Raw genomic sequence first — 24,736 nt, 5'->3', positions numbered from 1 at the left:
GCTGAAGAAGCTTCTGATAGGTTAGTAGAGTCCATGTGAGTAAATTGGTGGCACACCTGTGGATGCATATAAGGAAAAACACAGAGCCTGTTTCTTTAACATGGGAAAATCGAGAGATGTCAACCAAAACACCAGGAAAAGAATTGTGGAGCTCCATAAGTGTGGCTCAATTTTGAATGCAATTTGGTGCCATTTACAATTAAGAAATACAGATAGTTTCTCTCTTTACTCTTAAAGTTAACAAATATGTTTTTTTTATTTATCAATCTAAAAAAATAAACATTTAGTCTGATTTGATATTACATTTAAAAAAGTGTGTTTTCTGAAGAGTGTGTAAATATCTGGTTTCAACTGTATATTTGATGATTGTCAGCACAAAGAGGGAGAGAGAGGGAGAGAGAGGAGCAGAGAGAGAACAAGAGCAGGTGAGACACACATGTTAGTCACATGGTTGTTTACCCAAAGTATCACCGTATCATAGGTCCTCATGTATCTCGTACCTAGTGTTTCTTTTTAGGTTTCTTATTTTTCAAATTCTACATTTATTAAGTTATGCAGGCTTGTTTGCACAACAAGGCTAAATAATTATATAAACTTTTCTGAATCGAAATAGTGTACTTTGGTAGAATAAAAAAATAAGTGTAGTGCAGGTCTATGGTGATTTTTAGTGCTACTATCATCTAGTTCTGATTCTGGTTCTGTCTTGGTTAAGTCCTAAGTAGTCCTGATTTTGAACTGTTGTAGTCCTGTTTTAATTCTGGAACAGTTCTGGGTCTGGTTGAATTGGGGTTTAGTCCGCGTGTCTTGATGCAGCCCTGTTCTGCCTTGCCTTAATTTAAAAACTAGTTTAAGGTGTCCTGCAGATGTGATATTTATTTTCCCTATATGAAGTCATGCTTTTTTGAACATAACTCAAAACAGAGCCTATTAATCTTTCAGTCATTTCTAAACACCCCCCCCCCAAATCCCACATGCATACTACCCTTTAGGACTAAGCCCCGGGTGTCTGCCTCCGCCTCTGCTCAGAACGTGTTAGTCATGTACAAAAACAGTATGGCCTTACCACTATCTTCTGTTTATAGCTGGACCATTTGAAACTACTGCACTGTTCCTGAGTGGGTGAAGTGCAGGACAAAAGGGGCACCTACTTGACTACTTGACCCCTAAGTGTCCTAAAATCGCTTCCATTTCAACTCCTGCTGTTTGCCTTCACTTGCAGTATTATTCTAGTCGGTGTGTTGATACTGATAGACAGAGAAATTCAGCTCATTCAGCTAAATTACATTTTAATCCATCTTATATGTCTTATATATTCCTCCATTTCGATTTGATGCAGGGCTGAAGCTTTTGAAACGCAGCTGTGACATTGTACTTTATTTCACCTTTAAAGACCCATTAAGCAGACCACAGTGAGAATGGTAAGGCCCAGCAGTTTTACTGATTTTATTTTCTGTTGCCATAGGACCTTATCTCACAGTCTGTTTTTTTATTTTTTTTATTTTTTTTACATAAATCCACTTTAGGGACACATAATATTGACTGGAAATTTTCAGTTGTGCGTTATGTTTCTTTTTTTAATTGCAATTGCAATTCCAGTTTTTTTTGACTGGTTCATTTAATCTCAAATCAGCCAATTTGAAGATAGTGGAGCAGAAAATGCTCTGAAAATTGCATTATTTGAAATGGGAGTGACCCAGGTCTTAAAAAGGAAAAATATGTCAGAGTTATAATTAGAGCAACATCCAGAAACACCAGAATGTTGTTCTATTTGGACATGACAATCTATTGATATTTCTGTGGTACAACCCATTATATTTGGTGGATAAAACATGAAAGTTGAATGAATATTACATTTTCTTCATTTTGGTGACTAAGAATTTAATATTAGAAAGCATTCTACATGCTCAACTATGTACCATTCAGAAATTGTAATTATTTGTCTTTTGACATATGAAGTTCTTTTATTAGTGTGTGCTCACATATGGAACTTTGCAGCAGTTAGGGCTGTTCGATATAACGATATATATCGGATGACGATATAAAAACGTCTATCGTTTCCTATTATGCTATCGTTTGTTTCGTGGTGTCGTAAAATAAACTGTTTACAGCAATATTTTTTCATCATTTTGACGGTCACTGTAGTGGCTATATTAATTTCTTAAATTCTCTCTTTCTCTTATATTTAATATAACCACACTATGGAGGGACAAGTGCCTGTTTTTACATGTTGTTGTTAGCAACAATGACGGTAAAACTATCGCGTGGCTCCGCTGTCCGCTTGTTTGTTTTCCACGTAAACCTTTCACAATAAAGCTCAAGATCCTGTTGAGACTTTTCAAAATAAACTGAATCACGTGAAAGAGTATGCAGAGAGTTTACAGATGAGAAGCAAAAAAGAGCCGTCATGTGCTAAAAAATAAACCTTAGACTCAAAAGAAAATGGTGGCCGTTACAACTTATGTCTAAAAATGTATAGTTTCATGCATCGGTTAAAACATTCAAATCCAGGTAAAGGACGCCCAGCTGGAAAAACTAAATGCAAGTCGAGCTGCCCAAGATTCACAGAATTTACAGAAAATACATTTTTGTGATTTATATCGTTGCCAGGATGATAAATGTCTTATATCGGGATATGAGATTTTTGTCATATCGCACAGCCCTAGCAGCAGTGCTATACTTTTTTCTATTAACTATACAATGCTTGGACTTCTTTTTTTTTTCTTTTTTTTTTTTTTTTACATCATAGCTGTCCCAAATGACAGATTCTGACGGTTGAGCTAAAGGCCTGTGCTGATTTGTGATTAAATGACTCAACTGTGCATTCCTGAGAAAACATATACAGTGGGGCAAAAAAGTATTTAGTCAGCCACCGATTGTGCAAGTTCCCCCACTTAAAATGATGACAGAGGTCAGTAATTTGCACCAGAGGTACACTTCAACTGTGAGAGACAGAATGTGAAAAAAAAATCCATGAATCCACATGGTAGGATTTGTAAAGAATTTATTCGTAAATCAGGGTGGAAAATAAGTATTTGGTCAATAACAAAAATACAACTCAATACTTTGTAACATAACCTTTGTTGGCAATAACAGAGGTCAAACGTTTACTATAGGTCTTTACCAGGTTTGCACACATAGTAGCTGGTATTTTGGCCCATTCCTCCATGCAGATCTTCTCGAGAGCAGTGATGTTTTGGGGCTGTCGCCGAGCAACACGGACTTTCAACTCCCGCCACAGATTTTCTATGGGGTTGAGGTCTGGAGACTGGCTAGGCCACTCCAGGACTTTCAAATGCTTCTTACGGAGCCACTCCTTTGTTGCCCGGGCGGTGTGTTTTGGATCATTGTCATGTTGGAAGACCCAGCCTCGTTTCATCTTCAAAGTTCTCACTGATGGAAGGAGGTTTTGGCTCAAAATCTCACGATACATGGCCCCATTCATTCTGTCCTTAACACGGATCAGTCGTCCTGTCCCCTTGGCAGAAAAACAGCCCCATAGCATGATGTTTCCACCCCCATGCTTCACAGTAGGTATGGTGTTCTTGGGATGCAACTCAGTATTCTTCTTCCTCCAAACACGACGAGTTGAGTTTATACCAAAAAGTTCTACTTTGGTTTCATCTGACCACATGACATTCTCCCAATCCTCTGCTGTATCATCCATGTGCTCTCTGGCAAACTTCAGACGGGCCTGGACATGCACTGGCTTCAGCAGCGGAACACGTCTGGCACTGCGGGATTTGGTTCCCTGCCGTTGTAGTGTGTTACTGATGGTGACCTTTGTTACTTTGGTCCCAGCTCTCTGCAGGTCATTCACCAGGTCCCCCCGTGTGGTTCTGGGATCTTTGCTCACCTTTTTCATGATCATTTTGACCCCACGGGATGAGATCTTGCGTGGAGCCCCAGATCGAGGGAGATTATCAGTGGTCTTGTATGTCTTCCATTTTCTGATGATTGCTCCCACAGTTGATTTTTTCACACCAAGCTGCTTGCCTATTGTAGATTCACTCTTCCCAGTCTGGTGCAGGTCTACAATACTTTTCCTGGTGTCCTTCGAAAGCTCTTTGGTCTTGGCCATGGCGGAGTTTGGAGTCTGACTGTTTGAGGCTGTGGACAGGTGTCTTTTATACAGATGATGAGTTCAAACAGGTGCCATTCATACAGGTAACGAGTGGGGGACAGAAAAGCTTCTTACAGAAGACGTTACAGGTCTGTGAGAGCCAGAGATTTTCCTTGTTTGAGGTGACCAAATACTTCTTTTCCACCGTAATTTACGAATAAATTCTTTACAAATCCTACCATGTGGATTCATGGATTTTTTTTTCACATTCTGTCTCTCACAGTTGAAGTGTACCTCTGGTGCAAATTACTGACCTCTGTCATCATTTTAAGTGGGGGAACTTGCACAATCGGTGGCTGACTAAATACTTTTTTGCCCCACTGTACTTGACTTGATCAGTATCCTTTTGTTTATTGCCCAAAAAGTGTTTAGATTTAGTAACGTAGAAGCATTAGTTAAACAAGACTGTAGTTTCTAATAATACTTAAGCAAATTCTGAAAACATGTCACTAAACAGTGGTTTCGTTGATATAATGACAGAATACATAATAGAATTATTAAAATGAAATAATTAGGTTAGCTTAACATAAGGTAAGTACATACACTTCATATAAAAAGTTTAAATATAAGCATGATCATTTCATCTGATATTAACATGACATCACCATAAAGACATGAATCAAATTCACAAAAACAATATTTTACAGTCATGTTAATGTAAAAATAAAAATTCTGCAATTATAACACAGGAAACTGATGCTGATTAAACATAACTTTATTGTACAAAGTCAATTTACATTATGTTAATTTAATAGGTATATTTTTTTTCAGTATACCTTCGTCCATATTGGTCTATATTGGTCCATATTGGTCCATAGTTGTTACGCTCCGATGGTGTCACCCTTCAAGTGCAGGAACTACACAGTTCAAGAACTGTGATGCCATCAGGGCCAGTGGGGTTTAGTGTTTTTCTCCAGCTAACCGGGGCAGAAGTCACAGCCAAGTAGGGGTGTGAGGGTATGTGTTTGTCGGGGCAGGAGAAAGCAGCAGAGGGCTGTGAAATTAACCTGAGGAAGAAACTGCTCAGCTCATTGGCTGCCCACTAGTTGTCTGTCTGTCACGTTGCTTGGGTTGTCTTGCTTCAGAAGCCAGTGTTTCTTGAGGAGGAAAACTTGTTTATTGGCTTTTTACTTTTGAAAGTGTTGGTTAGATTACTTAAGAGTGGGCTTACAGGCTGCCCACCCAGTCAGAGGTCAGGAAAACTACTGATACTGTTGTTTTAAGATTTCATTTTTTCTTATTTTATAAATATATATATTTTTTCCAGATTGACAAGAGTTACATATAGGTAGGCTGCTTGTATCTACCGCTGACCTGGTATACACTCACCAGCTGTCTCACATCCACCCACAGCAATGAATGACTCACCACTGCAAGAGTGGGATTTTTACCCAGAACTAACGGATAAATTGTTTAACTGACCAGAGTGGAGTCATATAGTCTTTACACTTGTCAGATCCTGTCCTTAGGAAGTATCCATTCCAGAAATGCGCAATTCCCCCAAAAGCTTCATATCAGGAAGTAGAAGATAAATCCAGGTACTGTCAATACCTTTTTTGGCTCTAGTTCTTCTTGAGTTCAAGTTCCTATATAAAACATTTCTGCTTAAGTTATTTGGGTTGCCTGACGGTTGTTCCTGTTGCTGATGTCTACATTACTAATGTCTATCACAGCTGGGATGGCAGATGAGTTTGCAATATGAACCTAAAAGCAGACAAGGGAGAGATGGAACTGAATCTTAACAAAAAGCGAACCATTTATTAAGCTGAAAAAACATTGTATTGTATTGTATTGTATTGTATTGTATTGTATCTTTATTTCAGACATATACAGAAAAAAACCCCAATATATACACAACTACAGATACTTGCATTTACAAATACGAATATATATGTAAATACACACACACACGTATGTGCTCAGATAAAACAAAAAATAAAATAAAATAAAACAAAATCTAAATGACATGAAATGACAATTATTAGGTCTGAAATGGAGTAGGAAGAAGTATAACATACTTATTAATCCCTACCCCATGCTCAACATTTTATTGAGATGAACACATGAGCACAAAACATGGCACAGGGAACAGAGGCAAAAACTAAAACCTATACTGGGAATAACTAGGAATGACTCTGACAACTATGACAAGAAAAACATGAACATGAATCCGAGCAGGTGCATGCGAGAAACTGTGACGAAAAAGCATGAAAATGAAACATGGACATGGGGTAACCTGATGTGACGTGGAGGGAGAAAAACAGATGACCCGACACTGAAGAGAGGAAGACAGAGGACTTAAATACACAGAAGGGAAATGTGGGAAATGGAAATACCTGGGGACAGATTGGGGAGACATGGAGCACAAAGAAAGGCAAATGGGAACAGATAAGGAAGATGAAGGCACAGCCATAAGTTAAACGTTCAACGTAGAGCACAAAACAGACTAGACAAAAGACAGGAAAAGACTCATGAATACGGGGACAAGCATAAACTAGAATAACACTCAACTAAACCCTAACTGAACACTAACACAAGAACTTAACATTATTGTAATCTTACATAAGAAGATCAAGAATGTAAACTAAACACTGGGTGGCAGACACAGCCCCTGATAATGTCTACGTTTTGAACAGAACAGCTATGAGTCTGTCTGGAACTCTAACAGAAGGATTATCACGATGATAGAGAGAGCCGTCTAACATCTGTCCAAATCTCCTCATGTGTTCAATTGGACTGAGATCTGTTGACTTTGAAGGCCATATGCCTCCTTCATCAAAGGCAGCAAGTGGATCCAAATCATGCTGGTAAAAATCCAAAAAGCATCACAAACCCAATAGATGCTCTCACTGTGAAGCTTAAACATTCTGGTATTTCCCTTGGTACATCACACCTCCAAAGAGCTCCAGATTATTTCAATTAAAATGCAATAAAAAAAATAAATTCTGATTCTTCCCAGCAAAGGCATGAGGAGCTGAGGTGGTTGTCCATTCTGAGAAGTACTACCTATACGACAGGATGAAGACTTTTTAACACTACATTTAGAGGTTGGAGTGGGTTCATTTGAAAGAATGATTTCATTTTAATGGATTCGATAGACATTTCATCAGAATGAGCTTCTTTCAGCCAATCTTGTACAGATAATTCGCCTTTTCAGATAGATATTTCCTCCCTGACCTCACTATTAGGCACATTTGTAGAAGCAGTGGTCTATTTTTCTATTTTCAAATCACGATCTGTACGCTGACTGTGTTTATAAATCTATGAAAAAATTGTTGCCATAGCGCTATACCAAATAGTGATATCAAAGTCAGCACATTTTTCTCTCTTGAGAGTTTTGCGTCAGTAGTCATAGTTTGTGAACATGATGGTTGCAAATGGGCCCTAATTACCAGACCGAGTCTAAGGTTCAGGTCAATTAGTTGTCCTTCCTTTAATAAACAAAATGGTAAAAAAAAATCTCATAGAAACATTTAATGACTCCGAAACTTTAGTGTATCATTGATCATCATTAGTTTGGAAATTTAATGCATTTTGAAATATTTATCTGTTTCCTGTAATCATGCTGTTTATTACTATAACAAGTATACATGCCAGGATAATATGGACACTTTAAGAATAATCTACCCACATCAATCCTTTTTGAAACCCCAGATGCACAATAAACATGCACAGTGTTTGCAAAGCAGATTTGCCATGTAGTAAGAAGGTCAGAACAACTGTAAATCATCATGATTTTGTCATATACCATTAATTTGAGTTAATGGTTAATATTTAAGCATATTTAATTTGAGTACGTATAGAACATCATTTCTATACGTACGCAGAAGTTTACATTTATTCTTGATCAGTCAGACCTGTCCTTGGGGACTGTGTGGGCACATAGTGACGAGTCTCAATCACTCCATCCTCGCTCACTGCTGGGTCACTCTCTTGTCAGGGTGAGACACAATTAGTCCTTTCTATTGTCTGGATTTCGGTGACACTAGCAAACCCCTGTCACGACTCTGCTTAAGTTCAGAAGGGGTCAAAATTAATGAGAAATACACATTTTCCACACACAATAGTTGCAGCCGTGATTGTACCATCAGGATGATACAGGTCTAAACCATTAAAAGAGGCTCAGGATCATTGTTATGTACATTTATGAAGTGTGAACTGTTACACAGCTGGTGAAGCCATCTGCATTTGTTATGTAAAAATGGATTTGTAGCTGTTGTATAATAGAAACCAACGTTACGTCTAATGAAAACAGAGTGAAACGTAAACACCTGCGTGGGTGTGCAGGACCTTTAATTCACAAGCTATACTTTGTGTTACACCTGTGCAAGCAGCAGATGTATAGAAATGAACTAGTAAGTAACTCCAAGCTGGCCTCTTTACACCACTGGATGCACCAACAAAGTCATTTTATTTATTTATTTTTTCAGGAAAGTAAAAGTGACCCTGCTGTCACCCGACATGGTCGGGTTAGAAGGTGGGAAAAAGAAAGAGAGGAAGGAAGCAAGGGTGGGAGAGTGGAGTGAAAGGGTAAAAAACAAGAGTGAGAGGAAAAAGAAAAGTATAGTAAACAAAATCATCAGGTGTGTGTGTGTGTGTGTGTGTGTGTGTGTGTGTGTGTGTGTGTGTGTGTGTGTGTGTGTGTGTGTGTGTGTGGTTGGTTTCTGGAGAGGATAAGACATCAAAGTAATGGCAGCCTAAAATAAATGCTAAGAAAGAAGCAACAGTTATGACAGAGCTGTCTCTGCCACCCTATGACTTCCAGATATTGAACTTTTGGACTCCTTTGGGAAAATACCATCATTCAATAAATGCCAAATAAACAGTCAAGTAACTCTGCTCTGCGTTCAGAAAGTGGAGGGATTGAATTTATTCATGAAAAAGGAAGCCTGCCATTGTTTACAGACTGAAAAAACTACTCAGGATACAAAGTAAAAATGAACACAGATAAAGGACAGTGCTGTGATAGCTATGGGGCCAATGAGCTGACAAGTATTTCATATAATTATTTTTAAAATTATGCAGATAATGATGTAGAATGTACATCAATTAAGATTTTCTATTTATAGTGCATAGCTGTGTATGAGCAATGACATTTCTTTCCTCTGTGTGTGTGTGTGTGTGTGTGTGTGTAAGTGTGTGTGTCTAGTGTCAGTACATGCATAGTGAATAGGAGAATGTGTGTGTATCGAGCTGTATGTATGAATGAGTAGAGGCTGCACTTATATATACCCTTCTAAACCACTGTGATTCTACACACACACACACACACACACACACACACACACACACACACACACACACACACACACACACACACACACTGTCCAGCCACTTCGGCATGTGGTGTTGAACCTTCACTCTACTTGCTGTACAACAGCAAGTGGCTTATAATGAGTACGTCACAGGTCTTGCTAATTTCATTAACGTCACTCCGTACTATGGCAACCCATAATGATCCATAATTACAGTGCCAATTACAGTGCATTGTTGTGTGGGGTCATAATATTGGTAAAACGAAGCAGATGGTTCTGATGGAAATCAATCAGAGGCCACAGACATTAGATTTGTTATTAAAGCCACAGTCCTATAAATCATTTCCTTAAATGTAGGTCTTTGTCCCCGTGATAGGGTCTGATCACTGATACTGAGATTATCAACACCCTTTACGTTTAGCTATTTTCTTTAAGGTAAAAGGAATATTGCAAGTGTCTAAGAGCACTATGCTGTGTTTTTTTTAGGTCAACAGTGACATCTTCTGGTTAACTCTGTACCTGCTGAAATAGAAGCAACTCTCATGTAGGGTATGTCATCCATTATATAGCTCTGAAATGCTCATAGTGCAAGAAAACACCCCCAAAAATGTCTTTTCAGTGGCCGGAATCAATACAAGCTTTAGTAAAGCTTTTGTAAATGTGGTAAGTCTCAGAACAGTTAGATAGCATCACTCAGTCACTCACTGTAAACGAACCAACCGATGAGTAAATCTCAGCTACTCACACATGAGTTGCACTCTCTTTTACTCAGAGTTGACTTTGCAACTCCAAGTTGACTTTGTAACCTTTGTTTGGCATAAGGTACACAAAACCATCAGGTGCAAATGTCAACACTCTACGGTAAACAAATAGCTGAACCTAAAAACGCGGTCGAAATGGCATCTGAGCAGCAGAGGATTTAGGAGCTTTTTTTTTTTTTCCCTTCGTTTTTTTTAAAATTCAGTTCAGTTTTATAGAGATTGAAATGTCAGTGATGAATCATTACACTGAAACAGTGTAATGCAGGAACTGTTGTTGACCTTTATTTACTCCCCACACTACTTCCTTCGTTCCTTCTCTTGAATCCCTCTTTCCAGCCCCACTGAAGCTATTCCTACACTTCTGTCAATTTGTTTGCAAATTATTTTTTGTGCAGTATTTCAACATTTTCTGGAATAGACGGATTGATTGAAAACTTAAACATAGGGTTCACATGAACCCTAGCAGCCTAGCAGCATCACAGCTATTTGTTATCTTTGTAAGAAAGATGAAGCCCATATTACACATACTGTATAATGAAAATGGGCTTTCATTCATGTACTTAACTTATGACTTATGACTACTTATGACAGGGAGTTTTAGCTTTCTATTATCATATTGCAGCAAATGTTACCTTTGAGTAAATGCAATGCGCTGTAATTTAAGGCACTTTCTCAAAAAACAGAACCACCTGACTGTAACTTACACCCTGCACGTGGTGTTGTAAATAATTTCGCAGTATTTTAATGGGGCTGTGACGTATGCAGTGTATTCAAAAATGATCCCAAAGCCAAACGTACATCTTCAAATTATTGGATTTGTTGAACAGGTCCTAAATTATAAATGATTCACTTTACCTTTAATAGGAATAAACTAATAAAAATACAAAACAAAACATCATTTGACCCTGAGAAAATTCTTTCATGAATTTATCATGATTCATAAATGAATTCTGTTGTAAGACACAGACAGAAGTACTGCGTTAACCCTGAACTATACTGTGCAGCTGTAAGGTGGCATGAATTGCAAATTAAGTCAAATAAACATGTTTTAAGCTTGTATGTAGGTACCTGAGTTAGCTGCATTCCACCATTAGAGTGGGTGTATATATATGTATATATATATGGATATATAAAGAAAGAAAAAAAAGCACATGTCCTTCTGAAGTGTCCTTGAGCAAGACACTTAATCCTTAACGGCTTTAGCGATTTGGATTTGTAACAGCTGCAGTGCTGTGTGAACCTAATCTCTTTAAAGAAAACTACTGTACGTTAACTTATTATGTCTGGACTTAACCATGTTTTTCTGATACACATAGATCAAAAATATGCTTCACAACATAAAAGGAGAAAGACGTTTTTTTAATGCCAAACTATTTCATCCCATCATCCAAATAGTTTTTTCTAATTAAAATGTTCAGGGTAACTGCAGCAATTAGAAAAAAAAAAAAAAGATTACAAAACACATTTTCTGTCATGTTTTGTCAGCCAGGCAATTTAAATAGGGTCATCAATCTGCCTCCCAGTTCACTTGATTTCAACATTTTGTCAGCGTGTCAGCATTTTTCAAGCTGTGCTGCATCTGATAAGTGCCTTTGTCAGGCTGCATATCAGAGCCCTCTTCAGCGGCAGTCTTTTTGCTGTTGTTGAGGCGAGGCGACTGGCATTTACTAGAATGACAGAAGCATACTTCATATGCTCTCTACATCATCTTCACTTTCCTTTTTATAAACCTCTCATCAGCTTCCCTCTCTCTGGCTCATAGTGATGGGTCGTTCGCGAACGAAATGGCTCTTAGAGCCGGCTCTTTGACGTGAACGACGCGAGCCGGCTCCTTATCGCGAGCCGTCACGTGGTTTTTTTTTTTTTTTTTCTTTCTCTCAGCCTCTCTCTCGCACTTTTTTTCCGCTTCACTCTGCACGCGAGCCTTGTGCTTTACGCTGGGCAGAGGGGGGAGGGGCGGTAGTTACACTCAGTAGCACAGGAACAGAGCCAGAGAGAGAGAAAGAGAGGCAGGGACAACAACATTAGAAAGGTATAGTAATCATCCACAACTATTTTCGGTTGCAGATGATAAAGGATTGAGAAAGTTTATTCATGCAGGTCCATATGACAGAGAATATGCATGTTCTTTTAGTTTTCATATTATAATTTATATTTAATTGTGTTGTGGTTTGCAGTGTTTTGTGTTCTTTTCACTTTAAATTTGTGAAAGGAAAAAGCTGAAAATTTAAATAGTTAAAACTTGAAATGTGAATAGTTGATTTTTGTATTATATGATTTATTTATTACATTTTATGTGGAGTGAATAAATAAAAGTATATTTACGGTGGCCCCTAGAGACAAAGCACATACAAACTTCAAATCACGTACGAACTCTGAAGCATGTACAAACTCCAAAACACGTAAAAACACGTACAAACTCCAAAACACGTAAAAACTCCAAAACACGTAAAAACACGTACAAACTCCGAAGCACGTAAAAACTCAGAAGCATATAAAAACTCAGAAGCACATAAAAACTCAAAACACGTACAAAAGACAACAGAAGTGCTCCAGGATGCTGGGCGCAGTGTTGAGCCTTTGTTATCTTGTGGCTACACAAGCCAGCAAGTACCAACGACCGGATTTGGTGTGTGGTAATAACAGGTAAATGAACTTTTTTTAAATTATTTGAATATATATATGAGTGCCTGTGTATAAATACACAAACAATACACACATGCTTTCAATTGTGTAATTTAAGTGATCTAGTAGCTCTGCTTTGGAAGTTCAGTTCATGCTAGAAATGTGTTTTGGAGTTTGTACGTGTTTTGTCTCTAGGGGCCACCGCATATATTTATATATAAACATATATAAATAAAACCACTTTTTACGTTAGTAATTCCTTTTGTGCATAATTTTATATTATTGTTAATAATAAATTAATTAAAGCAACAAAACAACCTGAAGAGCCGGTTCGGAGCCGAAAGAGCCGGCTCTTTTTAGTGAGCCGAACCGAAAGAGCCGGATCTCTAAAAAGAGCCGGAAATCCCATCACTACTGGCTCACTCATCCTCCCTCGCCGTCACCCCATCCCCCTCTCTCTATCTCTCTCTCAAATCCCTCCTCTCTTCCACTTAATTTTCTCCAATTTACTCCGCTTCCCCCACCTCCTCTCCTCTCACTGCCTTCCTCCATCCCTCAATCTCTTGGGCATTTTGCAGTCACATAGTCAGGCATGTGAGGTGAAGGACTTATGTAATCTGTTCTCTCCATACATTCTCTTGTTTCTGTCTTTCTTTGTCTGTCGCTCTCTCTACAGTGGTGCCAATTTGCCAACAATGTGGAGGCTACAGAAGTCAAATACACCTCTTGTCTTTGTGTGAAGGAATTGTAAATGCATGTGCAGACTTAGCAAATGCAGACAACCACTGTAAACTGGATCCATTGTTCACCTGCCAGTCAAAGTAATCTGGTACGTAATACCCTTCAAATTTGGTTCCCAGTTTAAAGTAACACTGTGTGCTCCTTTTAAATGAAACTAGTTATTTTAAATAATACTTTATGTATATTTTTCTACAACAATCAGCTAAAGCCACAGTTATATGAAGTTATGCACAACACTAATGAGTTTTGACATAATGAAAAAAGCCAAACAGAGGCTTTATCCATCCTGAATAAGCACAAAAAAGTGAGACGTTAGCATACTGGATAATTCCATCCAACAAATAGCCAGCAGTGTGGCTGTAGGCAATATTAAGTCAAATCATGCAATTCAATCCATCCTGAAATTCAATTTATATTCCTCTAGTGATACCTCTGAAAACCTGGCCTGCATGAGAAGTGGCTGATGTGACATCTTTAGGGTACATGAGCTTCAGAACGTTTTTAATTAAGATATTCTAAATGTGAGAGTTTTAATCACAGATAAGTTAATATATATTTGTAAAAGTGTATCAATTGCAGTTGTGCTTTATATTTTTGAGGGAGGCTAATTGCCTTTGAGGTTATTCACTACAAAGGCTAATTAAAAGACCAAATGTGGCAAGGATATTAAAGTTACACCTTTGAAAACCTTTCAGCAAAAATCGAAATAACGTTCAAACTTTAATTACTTACAGGACGCCCTATTAAAAGTTATTTAAAAAAACAAAAACTTTTTGCATTTTTTTTACCATTGCAGCACTGGGAATTTCCATTCTGGCAGAGTTGTCTGTTTACTTTCCTCTGTTAAGCATTAGGGTAGACTATGATAAATAACTAGAGCATTTGTTTGCTGTAATACGTTATATATTTATTCATACACAGAACACAAACTGAGCCATGTTGGCTGATGGACAAGACTCATTTCTAATGGTCTCAGACAAACATGGTGAATTTGTATAAGAGCGCATGAGTGAGCGTCTCTGTGTGGGTGTCCGGGTGGTGGATTGATTTGAACCCAGGGGCAGTCCTGGAATAGACAGAGTCACTGATCTGTTTCTAATGAAGAATAATGCACTGCGTTGGACACAGAAAAAAGCCCTGCCTTCACACATCAAACACACTTATACATGACAAACATATCAGGGCACAGAGTCATGCTTTATACACATACACCAACAACAAATGTCCATAAGTGCATTAACAGTATCTAGGCTTTAGCAGCTGAAGCATATTTAGCAAGAGTTTATCTCAGGGGTCAGCAACATATATTTTGTTTGATGATCATACTAAGATATACTAAGCAACTGGAGCCTGAATGATTTAACTGAAAAATCAAAAACATAGTGTTGAATTATGTTAGAGTAAATAAATGTAAAATGTAATAAATGCAAAGCTTAGTGTTTCTGTGTTATTGTTGTCCCTACAATGAACTGACAAAAACCACATTTAATTTAGAATAAAAAATGATTACACCATCCTTACATCCCTTTTATTCACGGTGAAGTTTATCACTGCATACTAACAGATAGTTAAGTTAAGTGGCCAATTCTAGAGCTTAAAAATGAAGCCAGTAACAGAGTACTGAAAGCTCCAAGTGGTTCCTCTAATGTCCACTTGAGCCCGACTCCAACAACAAATCGATTTAAGACTCCTATCTTAAACACTCAACTAAATGACATGGCATTTAGTGGCATGGTACAAAATGCTACAAGAACTCAGTTTGTTAGATGTAACCATGCACGTAATATATATAGTACATATAGTACACTAGAAACACTAGAAGATATTTGCAATTACCATAAGATTTGCTTTATCCCCCCCGAAAAAGAAGTAAACAACACGAAAGTATATTAAAAGTCATTTCAATGACTCATTTTTAAAACTATGAAATCTTAATATTTAGTCAACAAATACACGATCAGTTTTACACCACTAAACAAGCAGAAGCTGAACTAAGAACACAGCGATTTGGAAAAATCTGCTAAATTCAAGTCTTGTAATTCTATATTAAAGCAGCAAATGTTTTACCTTATGGTAATGTTGGCATTTAGAGCTTGTTCTTCATAACATATGACTCAAACAACACGATCATTCATTGGTAACCTCCTGAAGCTACATTTAACCTACTTTGTTTGGAAAACCACCTCATTTATGAGGGGAAACTAAATGGAAAAGGCAAATATACTTTACTTGTGCAACCATGCAGCTCCTCCCTGCAGCTCCATGGTATATGCTGCCGAATTATTACAGTGTGTGTCACTGCTGATTTCATTTAGTGATGAAGCTAATTAGGATGGTCAGGCATGGCAGGACTTAGCAGGAGTTTTAGTCAAATATTAAAACTCTGACCAGAGAAATGAGCTTATGTCATTTACACCAATGAAAAAAAAAAGAAAAGTCCTAAAGCAGGATGTAGAGTAATGCCTAATGCTGTTGTACTCAAAAAAAGGCAAAAGGGATTTACTTTTTTCCTTACTTATTGATGTTTTTACATGGTCACGATTATTCCTTTTGCTTTTTTGTGTTTTTTCCCTATAGGGTTATTTAGTCTTTCCTTAGTTTACCTCTCTCTGGCCCCCTTTTTTGTCCCCTCTTGCTCCTTCACTCTCTCCTGCATATAGTTTTGCACAACCTGATATTGCCATAAATAGTTTTGCTAGTTTTAGTTTTAGTTAAGTTGCTGTCATGTCAGGGAAAAGAGATGCTTGCCTTATTAACTTTTGGTTTCAAACAAGACGAACCGCAGTCTCCCTGTTTTTAACCCATGTATCTGCTGAGACCTCATCTCTGTGCACATTTTACTGCACCATAGACTATAATCCTAGACCGCACGTAAAAGATCAGTGTAACATCTGCCATTTCCAAATCTTTTAGCTAAGCATTTTGGCCACTGCTACTGTAGCTTTCCTAAAGTGTGGCTCCATAGTGTAGTGGTTTACACATTTGCTTGCCAAGTGAAAGGTTTGATTCCAGCTGGAGACACAAATCCCTTTTGGAGTGGCACCAGGAAGGACATCACAAAACTGCCAAATAAAACATGTACAGCCATATGCTGTGGTGACCTCGTGTGACAAGGGAGCAGCTGTTTTAAAACTAGACATCACAAGCGCGGTACCAAGAGACAGAGGGACAATGCATACTCATAAGATAGCGATAAGATAGGCCCATGCTGTAGAGTTCCCTGATTTATCTTTGGCTTTTTAGACATGATAGCTATATTTATCTGTTATTTACTTTCTGTGACTACCCCAATTTAGATGACAAGGCAGGTTTATTTTCCAGCACCCTTTAACAGCAAGGTAATTTGAGGCAAAACAATATATTATATGTACAAAGGACACAACAGGTAATTAAAAGTGTTTGCATCATGCATTTTTTTAAAAAAATATGAAACTCTACCACTCTAGTGGTAAGCTTTTAGTTATACTGATGCTTTATTATTGTTATGGTCTTTTTGCCCGAGTGTTATGATCTTGTAGGGACAACACCAGCACAGCAGCACAGTTCTGAGAAGGGCATGTTTTTCCAGGCTCGCAAATTTATAAAACTCAAGTGTCCTGAGGCTAAGACATCATCGCACACTATACAGTGTATAGTGTGTGTATTTGAGAGAGGGGAAAGAGGGGGGAGAGCAAGAGCGCAAGCCAGAGGGAGGGAGAGAGGGAGAAAGAGCGTGATGGAGAGAGAAAGGAAGACATTATCTGTGCAATTCCAAGCCATGTCCATCATGTGGCAGTGTGCAGTTTCGTAGAAGCCGCTGTCACAATGGAGCAGAGCCAGTCAAAGTCAGCCTAATCCCTTACACACACACACACACACACACACACACACACACACACACACACACACACACAGATATGTCTGGTCTTTATCTCTGTGTGCAGCTTGAAGCTTGCAGCCTGCCTCCCCCCCTGTCCCTCCTGCGTTCTCCTGCTCCTCTCTCTTTGATGCCTCTGTGGAAACACAGGACCTGCTAATGGAGACAAGAAAAAGGCTTTTCACTACACTACCTTCTTGTCATTCATGCCAATTCATTACAGTAGTGTTTAAAAAGGAGGGGGGAGGGGAAAATAGATTTGCTGTGTCTGGATCTTTGAAAAAAATAAATAAATAGAAAATGTGTGTCAAATGCTGCAAATTAAAATCAGAATAAATGGCACTGATGCTTAAAGACTTGCTAATAAAGAAGGTAGCGAGAAATGGCTTGTTTTTATTACCTTGGTATATGTAGAAATGTTTTTATATTGTTTTTGCTTTCATTTAAAGAAAATAGTCCTGTTATACCTGTTCTATTTTTTTTATTTCCTCATGACCCTGTGAATCAAAGTGAACAACCACCTAAAACAATAAGACAAACTGTGTGCACAAGGATTAAACAGCTATCCTATTTTAATTTGCTTTTGGAATATGACAGCATCAAATTAGCCACATTGCAATTTTTTTTTTTATTTACTTTTTACATATTTGCATATTTTTTCCTGGTTCATCATCCCAACACATACACAGTTTATTTAGAAATTAATGAATTTAGTTTTTTTTTTTTTTAAGTTACATGAATACATTTTTAACCACTCTAGTCTTACAATTTGTGTACGTAAAAGTCATCTTTCTGTATCTGTCACACTTATGCTTATGAACAAATACCTGCACTCATAATTCTTTTATTATTTAAAATTCTCAATAACACTGATTGAAATGCAGTCACAAACTATGTTTTACAGATGGCTGTAGACACTCACTGTTGTAATTCTCCAAACCTCCTCTGTACATATGGTTCATGATTTGAACAAAAAATTTCAAATTGAGATTTAGATCACTTCATAAGATTTAAAGTCCAGTTCTTGTGTAATTTGGCATACGCCAGCCTTTCCTCCCTGTTACTCTTGGCGTCTTGACAGCCACCCTTCCACTGAGGCCAGTTCTGATGGCACATGGACTCAAGTCAAGGGCCAGATGCATCTCTCAGGTCCTGTGTCAGATCTTTGCTGAATTTTCCCCCTATTCCTTAAAAATATGATTTTCAGATACTGTTCCTCCAGTACAGAGAAATGTTTTTGTTTTTTTAGGCCTACCACTTCTTCATCTGCTCAGTACTTGTGCAGTTTCATCCTGTTGTTTTTTTTTTTGCCTTTATTCAATAGTAGCGCAGTGAAGATAGACAGGAAAATGGGATGAGAGAGAAGGAAAAGACACATGTCATGCAATTCTTCCCCTTCTCTTTCTTCAAAGGGCCGTCCGTGGGTCATCCACAAACCCGGGCCACCGCATATTGTTGTCTCACCCACTAAGATAGCTGGCACCCCACTTCATCCCATTTTTAAGGACACATCATGGTGAGCTATGCCACATTTTCAGCTAATACCTCTTTGAGGATCACCTTCTTGGTGTAAAAACACTATTTTGTACCTTTCAAACAGTTTTATTGTTGGAAATTTTAATAGATTTAACAAAATAAAAGGGAAGAAACACTGGGTTTTTTAGTAACACTTAAATTGTTTTAAGTAAACAATTTAAAATAGTTATTCATCTTAATGTGCAGACCGACAATATGATTTATCGTGTTTTGTTGCGCACTTTGAGTCCTTATGTAGGCTATGGAAAAGGCAGGAAACATTTCCTTCTTACCTCTCATGTCTCTTGTGTATGTGTACAAGCCGGCATATTACCTTTTGTTGCTTTTATTCCATGTCATGCTTTTCAAGTCTGCACTCAGTATATTTTAGCTCAAACGTTAATCATAACAATGAGGAGGGCGATGGTTCACAATGTTGCCTCTCTATGAAATATTCCAAATGTCAGAAGAATGACATGCACAGTCATGATAGTAATAAAATGTGTGAGCAGAAACCTTATAGTGAAATGGTTTGGAAGAGGATGTAGCCTATTATGACACAGAATGATGGTACATATGGCAGTATATATACAATGATGTCTATCTTTTAGTGGCTGGATAGCTGACTCGGCTATTATACTACTTATATATTGCTGATTGTTGTTGACTAAATTCACATAGAACCAGCAGCAGCCTAAACACAAGTTAGCTGACCACAGTCTGCCCACAAAGAAAATCCAATGCAGCACATGCCAGAAGTTATTATGCAACTCATTTCAAAGTGAGTTATTTCTCCATACTGCCCTACTACCCACTTTAACCCATATGACCTAACTATTGCTCTAGCCAGTATATGATTATCTTAATTATCTTAAATAAAACCTTTACCCTCTTAAGAAAATGATTTAAACCAGCTGTCTCTTGGTAAAAAAAAGCATCATTCCATCTGAATCATATTATATTCCAGTCATGAATAATCGCTGTCAGTCTTCTCCTGGAACAGCAGCTGTGAAATAATGACCGTAGGAGCAAACGTATCATTATGTGGGATGTCCTTTAAGTTCTCAGTAAAGAGAAGTACAGTGTCAGACCCTATCTGTTGACCCAACATCCTCTTTTCTTGACTTTGCAGCTGACAATGTCACAGTCAACCCTTACTTGACAGCTGACTGAAAGCACTGATGCTCGCTGTTTTCTTAGGAGGAGTCTCTTTGACCACACGTAGCAATTTTGCTTCCAGATGAATTTTTGGCTTTATGTCCAGGTGATGAGTCAGTCTAATTTCGAACATGCATAACTTGCCCTAATGATGCAATCGGTAAGGACACTGTTTGGATTATATTATTTTTTTCAAAGAGAGGGCAATGATATGCTCTCTGCAGGCACATTTCATTCTAAATAAACATGTCTAGAAGTGACAGCTGTCCTGTAAGTCAGGGAGGATAGGGGTAAAATTGCACCTTGACCTTTATACTTTCAAAATAATTTGTTGGTATTTGTAGCTTTAGGTCAACAAACATGTGAATCTTGACTGACAGAGGGCAGAGGAGGTAAAAATCATGGGTTATTCTTGAAGTTTCTTTTATGTTTACTTTCTAAGCGAAACATATGCGTTATATATTTACAGAAAATGGAAATGGATTGTTCGACAAAGCATCTAAGACTATAGTTTATAGCATTTAACAACATTTAGCTAATTTATTCATATTGAATACCTAACTTTAATTTTACCTTATCAATGAGTGATTGAACTGCAGTGTTTTGATGTACAACTCCACTCTTCTTTTCATTATTGTTACTACTTTACGACTGAGTTGTTGAAGTTACTGAAAATGTCACAGCTTTTACTGAATAAGTTTTGCTATACCCACATAGTGGGAAACACTCAGGCCTGTTAAATGATGGAGGGTTCAGTAAGTATGAAATGAAGAAAGTGTTTTATGTTAGATAGCTACAGTACAAAGCCTTGAGTCACCTTTTGTTTCTTCATATTTTGCAAGGAAAAAAAAGAGAAAAGTGAAAAAATGAGTTTGTAGGATTCAAACAAGTATGAAACTCATTATTTGGTGTTACCACTTTTATTCTTCAACACAGCCTGAACTCTCTTTTTCAAGCTTTCTTGTCATTTCTTTAAGTAGTCTTCAGGAATAGTTCTCCAGGCTTCTTGAAGGACATTTTTTTTTCTCACAAGCGCTTCTTTGGATGTTGGCTGCCTTCTGTTCTGTTCTCTGTCAAGAGGATCCCACACTGCTTCAATAATGTTGAGTTCTGCGAGTTTCAGACTTGCCACTTCTTTTTTTTTTTTATCCTCAACTTATGCAACACAACATCCAGAAGAATAGAATGAACTTTCTGGGACCCCACTAGTTCAGTCTCCAATTTTACAATGACACACTAGAAACCATGCTGAGATATGCCAAGTTTTTGGCTAATTAGCTGTTTGGGAATCACCTTGTTGGTACAACCCCCCCCCCGGAGAACCGAGAACCATTGCTCAAGACCACAGTAAAAATGAGTAAAATATCACTGGCTCCTTGGAAGCCAGATTTTTTAGTAATTACGTTTGTGCAGTGTTGTAAGTATTGGCTCATTTATACTACTTTGACTAAAAACTATTATTTTTTAATAACATGCTACATATAATCTGTCACAACTCAGAATGAGCAACCCAAAAGCATGAAACAAATTAAAAAGGGTAAATAAAGTCAAGGCTAGATTGAATCATTTTAGTATTTTTATTTTTTCATTTTACTATTTTGAGAGAATAAGCCTGATTGGGGACGATAACTGTTAAGTCTGATTGGGGAAGTGGAGGCAGGTGAGCAAAGCGGTGATACTACCGGTAAGAAAACAGAACAGGTGTGAAAGGCAGGTCTGAAGTGTCAGACGAGTTCGATTATGGCAACACAGACATCCAGAAGAAATGAATGGCATTATGACAAATGCTGACAGTGACATACAAAAGAGTCTATTGACGTATCTTGTTCCATTGATATACAAGCTGAATATTTTGCCATTTCTCTATTTCTTTTCTCATGTGCATGAAAAAGTGCTAAAGACGGTACACACTGAAAAATCACATGCTCTGTGACTCAGTTTGAAACTGTAATCAGTGAAATCAGCTGCTGCACTGTTCACTGTTGGCTGGAACGGAAACCGGCAGACTCTTGAGCCTCAATAGCACATGATTGAAAACCTCTGGGATTACGTTCACTGTGCCTTTTGTTCATCTTTAATCATGAGGCTGACATTTTTGTAAAGAGCTTCATGCACTGGTTAGCTAACCCAACATAGGACTCAAGATTTTTGACACCTGGACTAGTTTCAATTGTAATATCTTGTTTATATTGTACAAATTATTATTTAAGTTTAGATTATTAAATTTTATATTGCACCTTATTTTAACACACACACACACACACACACACACACACACACACACACACACACACACACACACACACACGTTAAAATAAGGTGTCTATTCAGCAATAAAGATCCATGAGTACATCAGGAAGATGGCCGCTACCAACTGTGTGCTTAGTGAATACCTCAGGCAGCAGAAACCCGATGAAGAAGAGGAGCAAGGTAAGGAACCATCATGGAAGTAAAAGCCTCTCCGTGGTATGAACGATCGGCAGGTAGAAGAAGTGGCTGAAATCCAGAAATCCAACCAGTGGCTGGACAATGCAGAGGCACTGATCATGGCAGGAGCGGCTGGAGTCTACCACACCAGGCAAGACCCCAGGTGCAGGTTGTGCATGGATGCCGCTGAGACAATCCAGCAGAGTGTAGGATACTAGCAGGCAGGGCATACATGGAACGCCATAAACAAGTGCCCGGCATAGTATACAGAAACATCTCTGCTGAGTATGGCCTGGAAGTCCCGAGGTCAAAATGGGACATGCACCCTAGGGTGGTTGAGAATGATGTCAATGAAGGCTGAGCCAAGATCCTGTGGGACTTCCAGGTCCAGATACACAAGCTGGTGCTGGCTAACCAACCAGACATGGTTGGTGGACAACAACATAAGGAAAACGGAACATGAGAAGCCAAGAAAGGACTGAGAGAAGAGCTCAAGAAGATGTGGAGGGTGATAGCAGTAATGGTCCCAGTGGTAATCGGATCACTTGGTGAAATGACCACCAAGCTTAGCGAGTGGCTCCAGCAGATCCCAGGAACAACATCTGAGATCTCTGTCCAGAAGAGTGCAGTCCTAGGAACAGCAAAGATACTGTGCAGGACCCTCAAGTTCCCAGGCCTCTGGTAGAAGACCGAGCTTGAAGGATAAAGATCGCCCTGCAGGGAGAGAGCGTTTACATTTTCTCTTTTACAGATTAATATTTAAATTGAGCATCTGTAACAAAACAATTTACCCCCATGGAATTAATAAGGCATTCTGATTTTGATTTGACCTAAAAACAGACATTGGTCTGGTGTTAGTCCTTCAGGCTTCTCATTCTGCAGCACTGCTGTATTTATATTTATAATGGTATAAAGCTATATTTAAACCATTGAGCTCTGCTCTTTTAAAAAACTGGCATAGATGCAACGGTGTCCTTGAAGCCGGATTCAAGAAATAAGCGCTTAAAGTTTTAAAAACATATTTAGCTGACATCATTGGGTATTAGTTCGCTAACATAAACTAATGTAACCAATCAACCTGATGATATCACGTTGCGTATTGGCACAAGATGGCGCTAAATATGTTTTTACAACTTTAATTTAAAGCACTTATTTCTTAAATCCGGCCTTAAAGACGGTGTTACATCTATGCAGGTTTTTGAAAGCAGAGCTCAATGAGCCATAATGTCTTACAGAAACCCCCCACTTTGCTTTTTTTTGCTTCATAAAATATGTGGTTGCTCTTCAGAGATATACAAGTAATTTTCCTAGAATAAATAATAGCCATCAATTCACATAACATTATAATAGTGCTGTCACTGGTGACCTGCATACCTGGCAGTAAAGCATTAATTGTATGAGGGAGAGGAACAACCTGCTATGAACCAGAGAAGCCATTCAGCCAGTGTACTGGGGGGCCTCTGTCTCACTCTCTGGGGCAGTAACAAACCTTGCTAAATGGGAAGCCTGTTAAAGGGAACTGCAGTGAAGTAGCACAGGAAATTTGTATGTGTGTGGTTTTTGGTCACCTGCTGGCTCCAGCAACACAAAGGATTTGGTTTTGAATGTGACAGATTAATTAATAGTTTCTGTTCTACCCTGAATTCACCAAAGTGGTGCTGAGTTGTGCATGAATGTGCTCAAAAGCACATGATTGTGTTTTCAGTGAATGGTGAACTGAGCGAATGGTACTTACGACTGAAGAATATGACATGAGCATTGCTCATTCTGACAAAAGTGAATGGATGCTGTGAAGTGTTTGTATTGTGACTGACAGACTCTAACTAGTGCAGCTTGTTTGAATCAAACAGCAAAGCAGTGTGCTGTTTTAGCGAGTCCAATATGAACATATCAGTAAATGTTGTGTAGCAATGGATATTTGTTTTGCATATGTGTTGAACCTAAGTTTTTCAGATTGTCAAACAAATTTTTAATATTAGACAAAGACAACTCAATTAAACATAAAATGCAATTTTTAAACTGTGCCTTTGTGTTATTTTTGGTCAACAGTGGATTTCCTTGGAGCTCGCCCACGAATCCCATTTTTGCCCAGTCTCTTACTTATTATGAATCATGACCTCTGACCATAAGTGGGATAAGTGAGAGTTGCAGTTCTTGAGATGCTATTTTTGGTTCTTTTGTGGCATTCTGGATGAGTCATTGATGTGCTCTTGGAGTAATTTTAGTAGGTTGGCCACTCCTGGAAAGATTCACCATTTGTTTGATGATGGCTCTCACT

General features: G+C 38.2%; 1 protein-coding gene across 1 annotated transcript in view; it reads left to right on the top strand.

Annotated features, from left to right (window-relative positions):
• The first annotated feature begins 12,000 nt into the window (after positions 1-12,000).
• Positions 12,001-24,736, top strand: part of LOC147330801 (uncharacterized) — a 32,925-nt gene continuing 20,189 nt past the window's right edge. The window contains exons 1-3 of the mRNA XM_086294236.1: positions 12,001-12,168; positions 13,438-13,590; positions 18,771-18,874. Coding sequence (XP_086150362.1) covers positions 13,534-13,590; positions 18,771-18,874 — 161 coding nt within the window. The 5' untranslated portion in view covers positions 12,001-12,168; positions 13,438-13,533. The remainder of the gene's footprint in view (positions 12,169-13,437; positions 13,591-18,770; positions 18,875-24,736) is intronic.

The sequence above is a fragment of the Aulonocara sp. 'chitande type north' Nkhata Bay genome, linkage group LG5 (assembly GCF_057382095.1).
Source record: "Aulonocara sp. 'chitande type north' Nkhata Bay isolate Kocher_YH1m ecotype deep benthic linkage group LG5, A_spYH_male_GT1.1, whole genome shotgun sequence".
In the NCBI taxonomy this organism is placed as follows: Eukaryota; Metazoa; Chordata; class Actinopteri; order Cichliformes; family Cichlidae; genus Aulonocara; species Aulonocara sp. 'chitande type north' Nkhata Bay.
The sequence above is the reverse complement of the archived record's forward strand: the minus strand, read 5'-3'. Positions and strand labels throughout refer to the sequence as shown.